This window comes from Cyanistes caeruleus, chromosome 25 (genome assembly GCF_971803275.1).
Source record: "Cyanistes caeruleus chromosome 25, bCyaCae1.hap1.1, whole genome shotgun sequence".
Lineage (NCBI taxonomy): Eukaryota > Metazoa > Chordata > Aves > Passeriformes > Paridae > Cyanistes > Cyanistes caeruleus.
The window spans coordinates 2,750,247-2,764,531 of NC_141725.1; the positions used below are offsets into that span (position 1 = coordinate 2,750,247).

Here is a 14,285-nt window from a genome sequence, read left to right on the forward strand (position 1 = left end):
AGAATCACAGAGTCCTTAAGGCTGGAAAAACCTTTAAGACGATCAAGTCCAACCATCAGCCCAGCATTGCCACTGAGCTCATCAGTGACCCATATCCCCAAGTGCCACATCCACACTGCTTTTGAGCACCACCAAGGATGGTGACTCCACCACTGCCCTGGGCACCCCATTCCAATGCTTTATAATCTTCCTGTAAAAAAAAAAAAGCCTCTAATTTCCAATCTAAACCTCCCCTGTAGAAACTTGAGGGTCTTTCCTCTTGTCCTGTTGATTAGGAGCAGAGTCCAACCCTCACTGGCTGTCCCTTCCTGGCAGGGAGTTGTGCAGAGCCACAAGGGCCCCCTGAGCCTCCTTTTCTCCAGGCTGAGCCCCTTTCCCAGCTCCCTCAGCCCCTCCTGGTTCTCCAGACCCTTCCCCAGCTCCATTCCTTTCTCTGGATACACTCCAGCCCCTCAAGGTCCTTGTCATGAGGAGCCCAAACCTGCCCCCAGGATTTAAGGTGGGGCCTCAGCAGTGCCAGCACTGGGGGGTCTCTGTGTTCCTCTCACAAAGCCCAAAAGTTTCACCCTGTGCTCCCTGGGCTCCCTCCTGTCCCCAGCCCAGCCCCGTGTCAGCATCCCCAGCATCCCAGGCCCTGCTGACCACAGGCAGAAGGATGTAAACATTAGCAGGAGTTTGGAGTGAGGACTCAGCAGGAAACCAAGCTCTCTTTATGACCTAGTTATTGATGAATCAGGGGAGATGCAGACCCATGACACCCTCCCCAGTTATTTACCCACTGCATGGCACAGGATGTATCAGGGATGCTTGGACACTTCGCTCACCTCAAGGATGCTGGAGGTTTTGGGATGGAAAAACTCATTCTTTTCAAAGTTGTTCACACAGACCAGGCATCACCTGTGTGGGTTCTTCTTCTCAAAGCCATCTCTGGCACCTTCCCTGCCTCTCTTCCCAGTGGGATGGACAAGTCACCACTTGTTTCTCACTGTGGAACTGGGGAGCTCCTTCCAGCCTGGGAGCTCCTGCTTGCAGAGTCCACTGAGAGCTCCAAGTGAATAAAAAGCAAATCCATCTCACACTCCCTCAGCATCCAGGGCTGGGAGCAGCTCTCTGGGATCCCCTCAGATCCTCTGCTCCAAGTCTGTCCTAGAAGGACACCAAGCCTGGGGTAACGGAGGCTCCACCGTGGTGCAACATCAGCCGCCGCTGCTGTGGTTAATTACCCTCATCTCCAAATCCAGGCGGATTTGTGAGGCTTTTGTAAGCCCTGGCACAGCCCAGCTCTCACAGAGATGCTCCTTTTCATAAGAGCAGCAAAATAAATGGCTGAGTTTCCCAAAGAGCTTCTCCCCACAGCAAAGGCTTGATCCCTACTCTTCAGGAAGGACAGGGACAGGAACAGGGACAGGGACAGGAACAGGGACAGGGACAGGGACAGGAACAGGGACAGGGACACAAAGACCTTAGAGCTTGGTCTCACCCTGCCTGTGCTGTCTCCACCAGGAAGCAGTGGCCAAATAATAAGTTTCATGTTTAAGAAAACAACATATTTCTCTCAACTCTACATGGAGGGAAAAAAATGTTGTTTTGGGGGGAATAGTTTAATTGCTGCCAAATTTCTTGAACGCCTGAATGAGGTCCAGGAGGAAAATATTTGCAAAGCAGTCAACCAAAGGTGTCCTGTTCAGATAGTTCTTTAACTAAATAACAAAATAAACCAGGTAGGAGAAGTGAGATTTGATAAGATTCTTTTTGATAATAAAACAGCGTTTGGGGAAAAAGTTGAGAAGTGGCTTGAATTTAAATCCTGAAAGAGGCAGCATCACCTTGCTCCAGACATTTTTGGTGAAAATTCTTGTCTTGGGTTTTCTCCATGTGCAGGGGAGTTTGTGTGGATGTTCCCTCCCCTGGGAGAAGCAGGGCCAGGACCAGGTGGCTGCGCCTGCGCAGGGAACCTGCCCGGGGGCACACAGATGATTTCAGGCTGCACTTCCAGCCCTCTCTTCCAACCCTTCCAGCTCACACTTCCCTGCCCTGCCTCCTTGCCCCTGCCCATCTGGGGGCACGGATATAAACCCCTCCAGCCAATATGTTTCCTGTGGGGGCCTGGCTTTGCCTGGAGGGTGCACATGGTTCCTGTCCCATCCCAACTCTTTCCCTAGGGACGGAGAGAGGGGATTTTCTGGCTGCTGCTGGCGGTGAGCTCACACCGTGGGCACTCCTTCGGAGCTAGAGCGGCAGGGCAAGTTGCTGCTCCGGCTTTGCTGGAAACCTTGGAGCTCCCAGAGCGTGTGGAAGCAGTGCTGGTCCATCCAGCCATCACAGGTAAGCCAGGCTGGGAGGAGACACCAACAGCCAGTGCTGGGCACTCCATCACTGCTTCCATTTTCCTGCTCCTTCTTCTTCTTCTGTCTCTCCATCATCTGTCTCTCTTCACCATCTCTCAACTGACATCTCTTGAGCCATGAGGTGGGATTTGCCATCCTGGGTCTGACTTTATTCACCTTGCAAGAGATGAGGGATGAGGGGAGAGTCTCTGTGGTGTGAAGGAGCACATGGAAACCCAGGAGTGTGAAGAGTCAGCCCTCAAACCCTTCTGCCTACCACCTATTTGCTGTGCTCCCCGCTGCTCTGGGAAGCAGCCAGCCTGGATTAAGGAGAGGCCATCATTAACAGCAGAGGTTCACCCTCCAGTCGGTCTGTCTGGTCGGAGCAGGAGCTGCAGGAGAGCTCGTTTGTGTTGTGTTACACTCCTGTGTTTTCTCCCTTTGAACTGCTTGGGAAGGGTGGCAGAGGAAGCTGTGGGAGCCCCACCCTGCTGCACACTCAGGGGACTGCTGGACACGGCGGTGGCTCAGCTCATCCTGCTGCAAACAGGGAATTTCTCCTCCAGAACATCATCAACTGATGAGTGGGTTCAAGACAAACTTCCCTTCCCTGCATTAGATCTGAAAAGATTTTCAAAGAGAAGCAAAGAAAGCTGTTTGTCATCAGTGCCTCGGGAGCTCAGAGATGCCACTGAGGCAGTGTCACCTCGGTACCTGCCTGGTGTCACCCCAAACCTGCTCACTCTGCAGGGCTGGAGCAGCACGAGTGGCTGGGTTAGTCCCACACCTCATCCAGGGACTGAACTGCTCATCTCCAGGGAATTTCTGCCTCTGTTTTGTACCAAAAATCCAGCTACCATGGGTTTGGTGGTGCTTCCAGATGCCTCTAAGGTTGGCACCTGTCTTCAAAAGCAGCTCTAAAGTCTCAAGGATCTGAAAAAAAATATGGCAAATAGAAAACTTCTGATCAAAATAAGATCAGAACTGCTTCTTCAAATTAATCTAAAAGAATGCTGAGAAACAATGAGGACAGGAAAGTTTTTAACATGGGGAAAAAAAGTAGGCAGAAGATTAGACATTCTTTTTATTTGGAGTCCCATTTGTAAGTTGGGTCTGGCAGTGGAGAACCTGCAGGAGGTGTCAAACTCCGATCCCTTTCACTGGCAAACCAGGGTGGAGATTGCCTGGGAGTGCACTCCAAGTGAAATCCTGCTCAGAGGGAAGAGGCACCTCCCAGTGCTCCCAGTGCCCCAGGACTCTGGGAATGCCCAGGGTCTGTGCTGGTGCTCCAGGGCTGAGCTCCCAGGAGCCGAGTTCCAGCCCTCAGGAAGATGCTGAGGAACGACGGTGGAGAACAGAACCAATGAGCACCAGCCTCTGTAGGGTTGTCCACTCCCCAGAGGTAGCTCACAGAGCACAGGGAAGTCCTCCTGGCAGGAAGGTCTGAGTCATAAAGAAAGTGAGAAGGGAGAAGACGAGTTGACAAGGACTGGGCTGAAATGGGGAATCTTCGTGTGGCACCTGATGAGAGATGTTAATGCCATGGATTGGTGCCCATCCTCAGAGTCCAAGAGCATTTTCTGGGGCAATTTGCAAGTCCTGCATGGAAGGGAGAGAGGAACTATTGTGCAGTAGGATGTGTGTTGGGAAGAGGATGAGTCCTTGGTAGCCGGGTAAGGCGCAGTGCTGGGTGCCCAGGCATGAGGAGCAGGGTCCCCTTTGGGTGTGCAGCCCTCTCCTCCTCTGTGCCCACCACTAACCTGCTCCTCTCCTTTTCCCAAGGTGCCTGACGATGCCGAGCATATTTTCCTACCAGAGTGCCGAGGTGGATTGGTGTGAGAGCAACTTCGAGCGCTCGGCGGTGATTGCTGAGTACTACAACACCGTGAGTGGCTGAGGGAGGCTGGGGCCGGCTCCAGGCACCCAGGAGCTGCTTTTGGGATCCAGACAGGACGGGACATCCCTGTTTTCTTTCCTTCTCCTCCTTTGAACTTCCTGGTGCTGGAGGGTGCTGGTATGGGGAGCCTTTTCTGAGCTTCAGGTAAATCACGGGACTTTGGTTGCTTGCGACGGTCGCTCCCCAAAACATGCTGGGGTCAGGGGTGCTTCTGGTGTGTGTGTGTGGGGTTGATTCCCAGTGAGAGAACTCTGGCAGAGCTCCTTCACAGCCCAGATCTGTGAGATCCTGTTATACCAGTCCTGCAGCTCTGCTGCCAACCGGGGTAAGTCCTACACAGGGCTCATATATTCCAGCTAAATGTACAGGAGTGGCAAAACGAGAGGCAGCACTTCCATGAACCGTGTCAGGCATGTTGGGAATACGGAACTCAGAGCAGAGGGAAGCTGCTGCAGGAGTTTCACCTCCTGTGATCCTTTATCTCCCATCCAGTGCCAGTGCCTTGGCTGCAGCATGGCTGGAGCATCCATATCTGCCTGCAGAGGGCTGGGAGATAAGCGGCCTCTCCGAGCATGTCCTGCTCCCTCAGAGCAATTAAAGGCTCCCAGGGGTGTGAGGCATGTGGATTTACAGCCTTCCACAGGCCTTGTTTACAACTTTTGGCAATTACTGTCTAACACTAGAAGATCTTGTTCTCATGGAAATGGCTCTTCCTCTTTTTTTAAAGCATTTCCTGTTTTTAATAAATTACCTGTAATAATGATAATTCCCCGACTCCTGCAGGCTCTAATCGCCCAGCCGGGGTCTCAGAGGAGGGGGCTGTGTGTAGTCACTGCTCTTTGAGGCACTCAACAAAGAAAGCTCTTCCAGTCCAGACCAAATCCTGCTTCCCTGTGGCACCCAGCTGGGTGTTTTGTGCTGTTTGCTGTTTACTGCTGCGTGGGCTCAGAGGTGCAGAGCAGGGCATAACGAGCAAGGAGATACAGAAATCACTCAATACTCACATGAGCATCTCGGATCTCAGGGCAAGAGCAACCTGCTTGAGTGGAGCACATGGCAAGGGATGGAAGGAGATGATCTTTAAGGTCCCTTACAATCCAAACCATTCTAAATGCAGCTGGAAGTGCCCAAAGCCTCTGTGTCTGGGAGAGTCACTGCTAACACTGGAGAGGGGCTGATTTCCACCCAGAGCACAAAGCCTGAAAGGTTTGGTTTTGGTCTGGATTCCTTTCAGGAGATGAATTTGCCTCATGTCCTGGTTTGATACATAAGGCAGCATGTTTTAAACACTTCTTTGGAGCTGAGATTCCATTTACAGCCAGACTGACAAAGTGGCTCAGAATCCTTATCACACCAACAACTATCTCAGGAGCTCTTCAAAAGCACTTCAGAGTCTGACTCCTCTGCTGGACACCAGCTGGTATGGCCAGATGCATGACTAATTCTTGTAGGCCCTCTAATTCCCATGAAACATTAACTCTCAGCTGCCTGGGTCGTTTTGTGGCACAGGTTTCTAAACTATGTGACTACTCCTGAAGATCTCACCCAGGTGCCCAGTCCTGGAGTGAGGTCCCTGCTAGCCACAGGCATCTCCCAGGTTTCCATACCACACCACAATTCAAATGGAATGAATTGTCTTTGTGTGGGACTCAGGCACAGTGAGGAAAACTCCTCCAATGCATGTTTCAGTGCAGATAAAAACAAACGTGATACTGAGGGACAGAGGGGTATGGACAAGCAAATCCTGCAGGATTTTTTTCCCCAGCAGTTGGACTTGCCCTTGTTCTCCTCTATATGACTCTGGGCACCTCTTCCTCAGCAGAGAAAGAGCTTTTTATGGTTCCTTTATTGATGCCCTTTTTGCTAGGCTCAGGAGATCAGCAGAGTGCCTGTGCAGAAAGGGAGGGAAACAATTCTGTCTTAGGATGTGATTCCTGAGCAGCAGGAATCTAACCCTGCCGTGTCAGCTGCCTGTCTTATGCTGGCTGGTGACCTCCTGTCCAGACAAGGGGTGGCAGAGGAGCAAACCCTCCTAAAATCTGCCATTATCTGAGCATCTGACAACAGCCCCAAGGCTGTACCATGCTCAGGGCCAGACCTTGTCCGCAAAAGTGGGCAGGAACATCACTGACACAGTCATCACCCCTTCCTCAGCAGCACTGCCTGGGTCCCTCCTTCAACCAGCACAGTCTGGCTGGCACTGTCTGGGTCCCTCCTTCAACCAGCACAGCCTGGCTGGCACTGTCTGGGTCCCTCCTTCAATCAGCACAGCCTGGCTGGCTCTGCCTGGCTCTCACCTCCTGCAGCAGCACAGGGACCCCTCTTCCTGCTCTGGGATCTCCCCCAGGATCGGGCTCCCTGTGATGTTTCCTAAAGAGGGGATTGTAGAAATCTGACCAGGTTTAGATGTGCAGCTATCCCTGCTGGCTGCATCCTACAGATCCAGCTGGGGCTCAGGGCACTGTCCCAGGTGTGATCCTCACAGCCTGCATCTTCTCTTCCTCTCCCCATTCATTTGTTCCCTAAATTCGGGTTGCCGCCTCTCTGCTGCAAGCATTACTGCCCTGAATTAATTATACCAATATTTACCTCAGTGTCAATTTTCCGGAGTTTTAGGCTAGCTGGGAACCCAGCCAGCTCCTACCCAAGCCTTCTGGATCACTAAATCAGCAGGGTTTCCTCACAGAGCATCTTCTGCAGTGCCTTCCTCCCAGCCCTGCCCGGGGCTGGAGCGGAGCCGTTCTGTGCCAGCAGCAGCAGCAAATGTGCTGCTGGGGATTGCTCTGTGCCAGCTACACTCTCTCAGGCCTGCTTGCCTTGGATGCTTTTTATTAGAAATAAGCACCAGGGGTATGAGAAGAGAATGTAAACAGTACCTTTAAGTACCTAATAATGCATGGTGGCTCATGGCTGGATGCAGTTCAGCAACAAAGCTCTATTTATAGTGACTCAGTGACCCAGAAATTTATTGTCTTCTGGCTGCTTGGGGGAGAGCAGAATTGTGCTCCAGGAGGGTCATCAGTCAGGGACTTGTCTTTCTACCCTCGTTTCTTTGCTGAAATGATGATCCAGGATTCTGGTAATGAAACCCCCGTCCTCAGCAGTGTCTCAGCTGCTCACACCCAGAGCTCCTGGATGCTCCATGGAGTGGTGAAATAAAGGGTGCAGATCTACCAGAGAAGGGCTCAGTGGCAGTGGCAAGGCTGTGTGGGGTGTCCTGGCCCCCACATTCTCACTAATCCCATGGTTCTCTTGCCTGCCCAGAAAGCTGTGCTCAGGAGCATGGCCCAGGATGCTGCAGACACTCCCCAAACTGCTGCTTCCCGCCCCAAAGCACCGGCACTGTGATGTCAGCACCTGCAGCCTCGTCCCCTGCAACACAAGCCTGGCTTTAGGAACTTGCTGCACAGGTCTGGAGAGCCTCAGAGGAGTTCACCCCTGTCTCTGGCCCTGTGGGCTCCTCTGTCAGCTAAAACTGGTTCCCTGTGAGTGAGAATGAACTCCCTGCCACGAGCCCTGCAGGAATCTCCTTCCACTGCAGAAAGTGCCTGGCTGGAGTGAGGAGCAGCCTCTGCTGCCACTGCACTGCTGCTGTGCTTAAACCAGCACCTCCTGCCTCAATCCAGATCAGAGGCTGATCTCACCTGTCACAGGTGAAGGTTCTGTCCCTCTGTCTCAGGCTGGGGTTGCAGAAGTTGGGCTCTTCCCAATGATCCTAGAGCCAGGATTAGAGCCATGCTGCTGATCCCAGCCTCACTTCTCTCCTAGGAAAAGAAGCAAATAGTTTGGCTCAGCTGAGGCACCTGGAGCCTCACACTCACACTTCCTGGGGAGTGGGACAGGCTGGGAGCTCAGGCAGGGGCACTCTCACATGTCCTATCACACCTTGGCTCTATCACCACTCGCTTATCTCCCCGACAGGGCAGAGGGAGCTGGTGCCTCCTGGCCTGTGTGACCAGAGAGGCTGAAATAGAAGCTGTGCTAGGGGGTCCCAGCCTGAGCAGAAACTCCAGAAAAAATTCTGATTGTTGTCCTGGGAGCAAAACCCTCCTAAGCACATCTGACACAGAGCTTGCCACATCCTAGAGGGAAGACAGGGAAGACAGAAAGTCAGCATTTACAAATCAGGGCTTGAAACCGACAAGGGATGAAAAGTCCGTGTCCCCCACGGGGGTGGGAGCTGTTCCCTAAACTTGGCTGCTCTGCAAGGAATCCCGTTTATCTTCCTGACCCTATTGGCACGGTTCCCCTGGTTATCCCTCCCCTCTGCTATCTGATGTTGCACATCTCGTCCCGAATTAATGAAGTGATAACACAGCTATCATGTAATTAATGGCACTGTTGCAATGCACGGTGCTCATGGATCCAGAGCTCTTCTCTGCCGCGTTTCCTCACTGATGTGCGTGCTGGCACTTGCACTCTCCTGCCTTTTCCCCAAGCGTTTTCCCTCTCCTTGCTATCCCTGCTTGCCTTCCAAAGGCCTCCTTAACCGTTCAGGGGAAAAGAAATGTCTGAAGCATGGTTGTTGCCTGAACACATGGTTTGATTTCTCAGTCGTTTCTGAACAATTTGACTTCGAGGGTTCAAGTGGGAGCAGCACTTCTCTTTTCATGGGAAAAATGGGAATTGGCCTGGATTTGGTTCTAAGCACCTATGGAAAACTGATACATTCGGCCTGAGAACTGCTGCTAATGGAAGCATCAACTTGTCCCATGGAAGCCTTAGTGAAAAAATCAAGATGAATCTCCGGTGTTTAAGGGAATAGAGAAATCACATTAGGTGTGAATTATGTTTCCCTCTGGAATAGAAGAGGGTGTGTTCCAGAGAAATGACAACATCCCAGTGATTTGTAGCCCTGTTACCATAAACTGGGATCCCAGGGGACACCACAAGCCTAGCACTGATTTTGCAGTTTACCTGGTGCTGCTGAGGTGGGGGAGACTCCAGCTGTGGAGGCCAAATTCCAGGCGTGGGGTTTGGGCCAGCGTGGAGCTGGAAGATGAAAGGAGAAGGATTGTCAGGCTGATATAAAAGTCACCCTGGTGCTTTGCCAAATGGCACTTCAGCAGATGGCTCCAGAGCCCCAAAGAGCTGTCTGGCAGGTAAATGCAGCACCACAATCCCAGCCTTTCATGAGCAAGAACCATTTTCCCTGGGGAGGCCGTGCTGCCCAGTGACATCCCTTCCCTGAGCTTGCAAAGTCAGGTGAAAAAGGCAGGGTAGGAACCCAGAGAGGGTAATTAAATTAGTTCAGATTTCCCTCCCCTGTGCTGCAGGGTGGAGCAGGCCTGGCCCAGCAGACAGGGCCAGGCTTGGAGCACTCGCTGCTCCTCCCCAGCTCCCACATTTTGCCCATCAGCATCTCCTCTCTCCAAAGCACTGGCACCTTCAGCCAGTCCAGCAAGAGGCTGAGCCCCAGCACCATCCCCAGCTCCCCAGCTCCCTCCCCTGCTCCCCAGTACCATCCCCAGCTCCCCAGCACCATCCCCAGCACCATCCCCTGCTCCCCAGCACCATCCCCTGCTCCCCAGACTAACCAAAGTCCATCAAAGGAATTTTGCAGAGCTGGAAACCAGAGCAGAATCATTCCTCTGTGTTCATCTGCCAGATGTGTTTAGAGGAGGTTTATGACCTCATGTAATTACCAGTGTCCAGAACACCTCTTCTCCCCAGGCCAGGTGGCTTCACACCTGGCACCACAGGATGTCACCTCAGTCCTGCCTGTTCCCACCTACCGATGTCCTGCTCATCCTGCTGCTCTCCACCACACCCATTCCCAGCTCAGACGTTTTGCTGACCGTGGCTTGCTGTGCTGGCCCAACTCCTCACACCCTTCCAAGCCCTCACAGGGGAACCACTGCTGGTTGGAAGGGTCAGGAGCAATCCAGGCAGCTCCTGGAGGGTCTGGCTTGACATGAGAGGGAGATGGCTGCAAACAGGAGTTGCTTGGAGACACCAGGCAGCTGAAGATAAACCAGCGTCACCCAAAAGGGACACAGCAGCTCACCCTGGGCTTGCTGGCCCCAGAGGGAGGGCAGAGGTGTCTGCAGCCACTGCTGCCACAGCAAGAGCTGCCCTTCCAGTTCCAGCCTGGCTTCTGGAGAAATACCTCTGCCCTCTCCCTGTGCCAAGAGCAACCCCTGCTTCTGCACGAGGCTCTCTGCTGGAGGTCAGGATCCTCCTCACACACGGAGATACTGAGGCACGTGGTGGGATGGGGCTTGCCCAGGAGCTGAGTGTGCCTCTTGTTTTTCAGATCAGCAATGTCAGCTTCTTCATGCTGTCTCCTGCGCTGCTGTACCTGAACCGGCAGTACTGCCAGAAGAAGGCTGTGCCCCTCTACTTTGTCTCAGGACTGCTCATCCTCGTAGGTGGGTGCCAGGGTTGTGGGAAGACCAGACAGGTTGCCAGACTGCCAAACATGAGATTTTTGGAGGGTCTCAGTAGCCAGAAAACTCGGCTGTGTAAGCAAGCAGCCAGGTGTGTTTGAAGCCTGCAGCCCATGGTTCCTGCCAGCTGTGGATATGCAGCTTCCAGCCCTGTAGTTCCCCTTGGTGTGACTGGTCTGACTCAGTCCAGCCCCCTTGAACACCAAAATCCATGCCCTGCTCTTCAGGAATGGTGTATCTTCAGGAACGGCCCCCAAGAACCTCCCAGGGCTTGTGGGAGGGTGGAGCTTTGTCATCTCAAGATGCCCTTGCTCCTTGCAGGTGTCTTCTCCATGTACTTCCACATGACCCTGAGCTACGTGGGACAGCTCTTGGATGAGCTCTCCATCCTCTGGACGCTGGCTGTGGCTTACTCCTTCTGGTACCCACAGGCTTACTTCCCCAAGTGCATCAAGACCAGGTATGACGCAGAGGGACACGGGGCAGGCTCTGAGGGGAGGGATGGGACACTGACACTGAGGTGTAGTGACCCATAGATCCCCCAGTTCCCCTGCAAGGGGTCAGCTCTGAGGTCACTGAAGGGCTTTAGGACCAGGCCCTCCATCTTTTGGCACTGACAGAGGAAAAGTCAAAACCCTCCTGTGCTGGGCTCCTCTCAGCTGGAGCTGTTTGTGTTTGTGTTGCTGCAGAGGAAACTTTGCATGGAGAATTTCAAAATTAGTTAGGAAATGAAACGTTCCTGAACATTAACATTCAATTACTCACACTGTCAATCTATTCCAGCATCCTCTGTCATCCACAGAGAGCTTTCCCTCAAGGCTGAAGGGGGGTTCCCATAGGACCAGATGGTTACAGCCCTCATTTTGAGGAGGGCTGGCTGGGCTGGAGGAGCCCAGCGGAAAGGATGGGGCCACTGGGAGGGCATGAACCAGCAGAAATGGGAACCCAGCAGGGTTTTACTCAGAGGATGTCTCCTCCTGGCTGAGCCCTCTGAGCCAGCCCAGTTCCTTGCAAAGACCTGTTCCAAGTCTGCTCTTCCCATGCCGAACAGGAGGTCACCAGGAGTTCACCGTGGAGACGCGGCTGGGGGAGAGGGAAGGGACTTGGGAGGGGATTTGCATGTGAAAGACCCCTCTGAGCCCTATTGTTGCTCAGGGAGCCCAAATGGGTGTTTGCACAGCCCTGCCTGGCAGCCCTGTGCAGAGCTCCCTGCCTTTGCCTCATCCCTGCAGCACCATGACTTCTGCCTCCTGGGCTGTCCCAGACCCATCGAGGGGCTGCTCCCTCAGCTTTCCTGCCAGGGCCACACAGCCACTGAGGTCAGCCACGGACAGACAGACAGGAGGTGCTGGAGAAGCATTTCCCCTCTCAGGACAGGAACAGGACCTTTCCCATCCTTACCCTCCTGTGAGCCCTGGGGGCACTGACACTCACTCCCAATTCCCCTCAGGAGGCATTTCTTCTGGCTGACTGGTATCACCACCGTGATCAGCACCTTCATGTCCTTCATCAAGCCGACCCTCAATGCCTACGCGCTCAACTGCATCGCCTTCCACCTGCTGTACCTCACCTGGAGAGAGCTCAAGAAGTAAGGAGGGGGCTCAGGGGTTCCCTGCAGCTCCTGCTGGGCAGGGACTGTGTCCTCAGCAGTGAACTGAGCCCAAATCTTCTCCAGGTGTACTGGGGAGGGAGCAGGCAGAGGCCCAGGCAGGACTGCGGGCAGTGGGGCACAAGAATGGCACCTGGCCCAGAATGGGGACAACCCATGGGACAGTGGTGGAGTCATCATTCCTGGAAATTTTCAAAAACCCTGTGGATGTGGCATTTGAGACAGGGTTTTGTGCTGACATGGTTGGTGGTGCTGGGTTAACGGTTGGACATGATGATCTTTTCCAACCTTTACAGTTCTATGAGCCCATGATTCTCCCCCTCGGCTGCCATCTCTGCAGCTCCTTCCCTTTTGTGGGGCATTTGGGAGCTAGTGTGGGGCTGGGTGTCTGGAGAGAAAGACAGGAGTGCTTTGGCATCTCCCAGCATCATCCTCACACCCAGAAGGTCAGAAATCCTCTCCCCAGAGCCACACTTCTCCAGTTCCTGTGGAATTCTGAGGAACACTCTCCAGAAGGAGCTTGCTGGGGTTTGCACTGCTGCTAGCGCAGGCAGGAGCCAGCCCTCTTTAAAACTCCCTTTCCTTCCAACACCATTACTCTGCTCCCTGTCCCTCGCTGTGTCTTCCAGGTGCAATGACAAACGGGTTCACCGGATGGCCGCGGTCATGGTCATGTGGTGGGCACTGGCCATCACCAGCTGGATCAGTGACCGGTGGCTCTGCTGGCTCTGGCAGGCCATCAACTTCCCCTACTTCCACAGCTTCTGGTAAGGGCTCCAGGAACCCCAGCCCAAACATTTCCTGGGCTGAAAGGTCCACAGCAGAGAAACAGTGGCCAAGGTGAAACAGCTGCATTATTTCCCCACCCTCTCCCCCTTCCTGTCACTTGTCTCCTCACTCAGCCCCAGCATTCAGCCCTAACCACTGTTTCATGTCCCTCTCCTCCACACCAGCCAAGCACTGTTTTGCAAGTAAAATAGTTCCAGAAGCCCTTTCGGGTGGGCAGCTGGCTCTCAAAGGGCTCTGGCTGCTCCTGGGGTGCCATGTGAAGTGCAACACCCCTGTTGTTATTTTAGCAGCCAAACTGAAAGGCAAGGCTTTGTTTGGAGCTGACACTTCAGTGTCTGCCCAGGTAGGGCTGCAAGTGCTGCACACTCAGATCTAACCAGCCTGGGACAGGCAATGCAGCCAGGAAATGGGGAATAGTTGGAATGAGTCCCCTGTGTCACCCCAGCCCCTCTGCACCAGGAATTGTCCCTGGCCCAGCTCACAGAGCTCTGCCAGGATTTCCCTGTAGGCACAAACCGTGCAGGACCCAAACTCCCTGCAGCTCTCGTGGGACCTTTGGGGGCTGCAGCCTCGGGGTGACCGTGCCAGCAGGCAAAGATCCCTCTGTCCAACACACAATTTTGGTTTATTTGGCAGGCACGTGCTGATAGCCCTGTCCCTGCTGTACTGCTGCCCACTGGTCATCTACTTCGACGTCAGCTACGAGATGCCCTCGTTCAAGCCAAAGCTGGAATATTGGCCCAGCGACTCATGGCCTGTTGTGGTGCCCTACGTCACCCTGGAGGAACCCCACAAGCAGTGCTAGAGCTGGGTGCCCTCAGGCCTCCCTGGGGCATGGGGTGTGTGATGCTCACGTGGGGAACATCTCAGTTGTGTTCCTCCTGTTCCTCAGGAAGGGGCAGAGTGGTAGCAGAGGGGGCAGGGAGCAGCTGAGGCCTCATGATGCTGGGCATGAAGCAAGGTGGGAGCCCACAGGTGCCTCGGAAGGCTCTGCCCAGGCTGGTGTTCAGGGAGCTGGAGATTTCCTCCTGCAGATCCCCACGAGGAGGGGAGGGACACGGTGCTGCTTCTGTGTCCTCTGTGTTAGTCAAGCACCAGCACCCCTTGCTGACAAGGGGACTGCGGAGAACACTGAAGCCAAACTGGTGACAGCTGGGTTTGTTGGGGCTGCTCTAATTATTATTATTAACTCTATTTATTGATTTATGTGGTCTTACTCAGGAGAGCTGTGCATTAAAGCTGTGGACACTGACTTATACTGAAGCCTGTCTTTT

At 53.6% G+C, this 14,285-nt stretch overlaps 1 protein-coding gene and 1 long non-coding RNA gene across 5 annotated transcripts in view; one reads left to right on the forward strand and one right to left on the reverse strand.

Moving 5' to 3' along the window:
- LOC147649333 (uncharacterized) overlaps positions 1–14,285 on the reverse strand; it is a 34,803-nt gene that overhangs the window by 7,462 nt on the left and 13,056 nt on the right. For 2 of the 3 annotated variants that reach the window (XR_015279175.1, XR_015279176.1), the window contains exons 6-8: positions 9,142–9,216; positions 7,869–7,988; positions 825–3,260 (exon numbers count right to left, since the gene is read on the reverse strand). This is a non-coding gene — a long non-coding RNA (uncharacterized LOC147649333). Of the gene's footprint in view, positions 1–824; positions 3,261–7,868; positions 7,989–9,141; positions 9,217–14,285 lie in introns of those variants that run through there. The other variant, XR_015279174.1, reaches the window with a different exon arrangement.
- ACER1 (alkaline ceramidase 1) lies at positions 2,241–14,263 on the forward strand. Of its 2 annotated transcripts, none has more exons than XM_023943122.2 (7): positions 2,241–2,325; positions 4,110–4,212; positions 10,481–10,595; positions 10,935–11,073; positions 12,064–12,201; positions 12,852–12,989; positions 13,648–14,263. In XM_023943122.2, exons 2-7 carry the CDS (start codon positions 4,120–4,122, stop codon positions 13,814–13,816), a joined length of 792 nt encoding a protein of 263 aa, XP_023798890.1. In that variant the 5' UTR covers positions 2,241–2,325; positions 4,110–4,119; the 3' UTR covers positions 13,817–14,263. The 2 variants fall into 2 exon arrangements, with proteins under 2 accessions (XP_023798890.1, XP_023798891.1); XM_023943123.2 differs by lacking the exon at positions 2,241–2,325 and adding an exon at positions 3,913–4,000.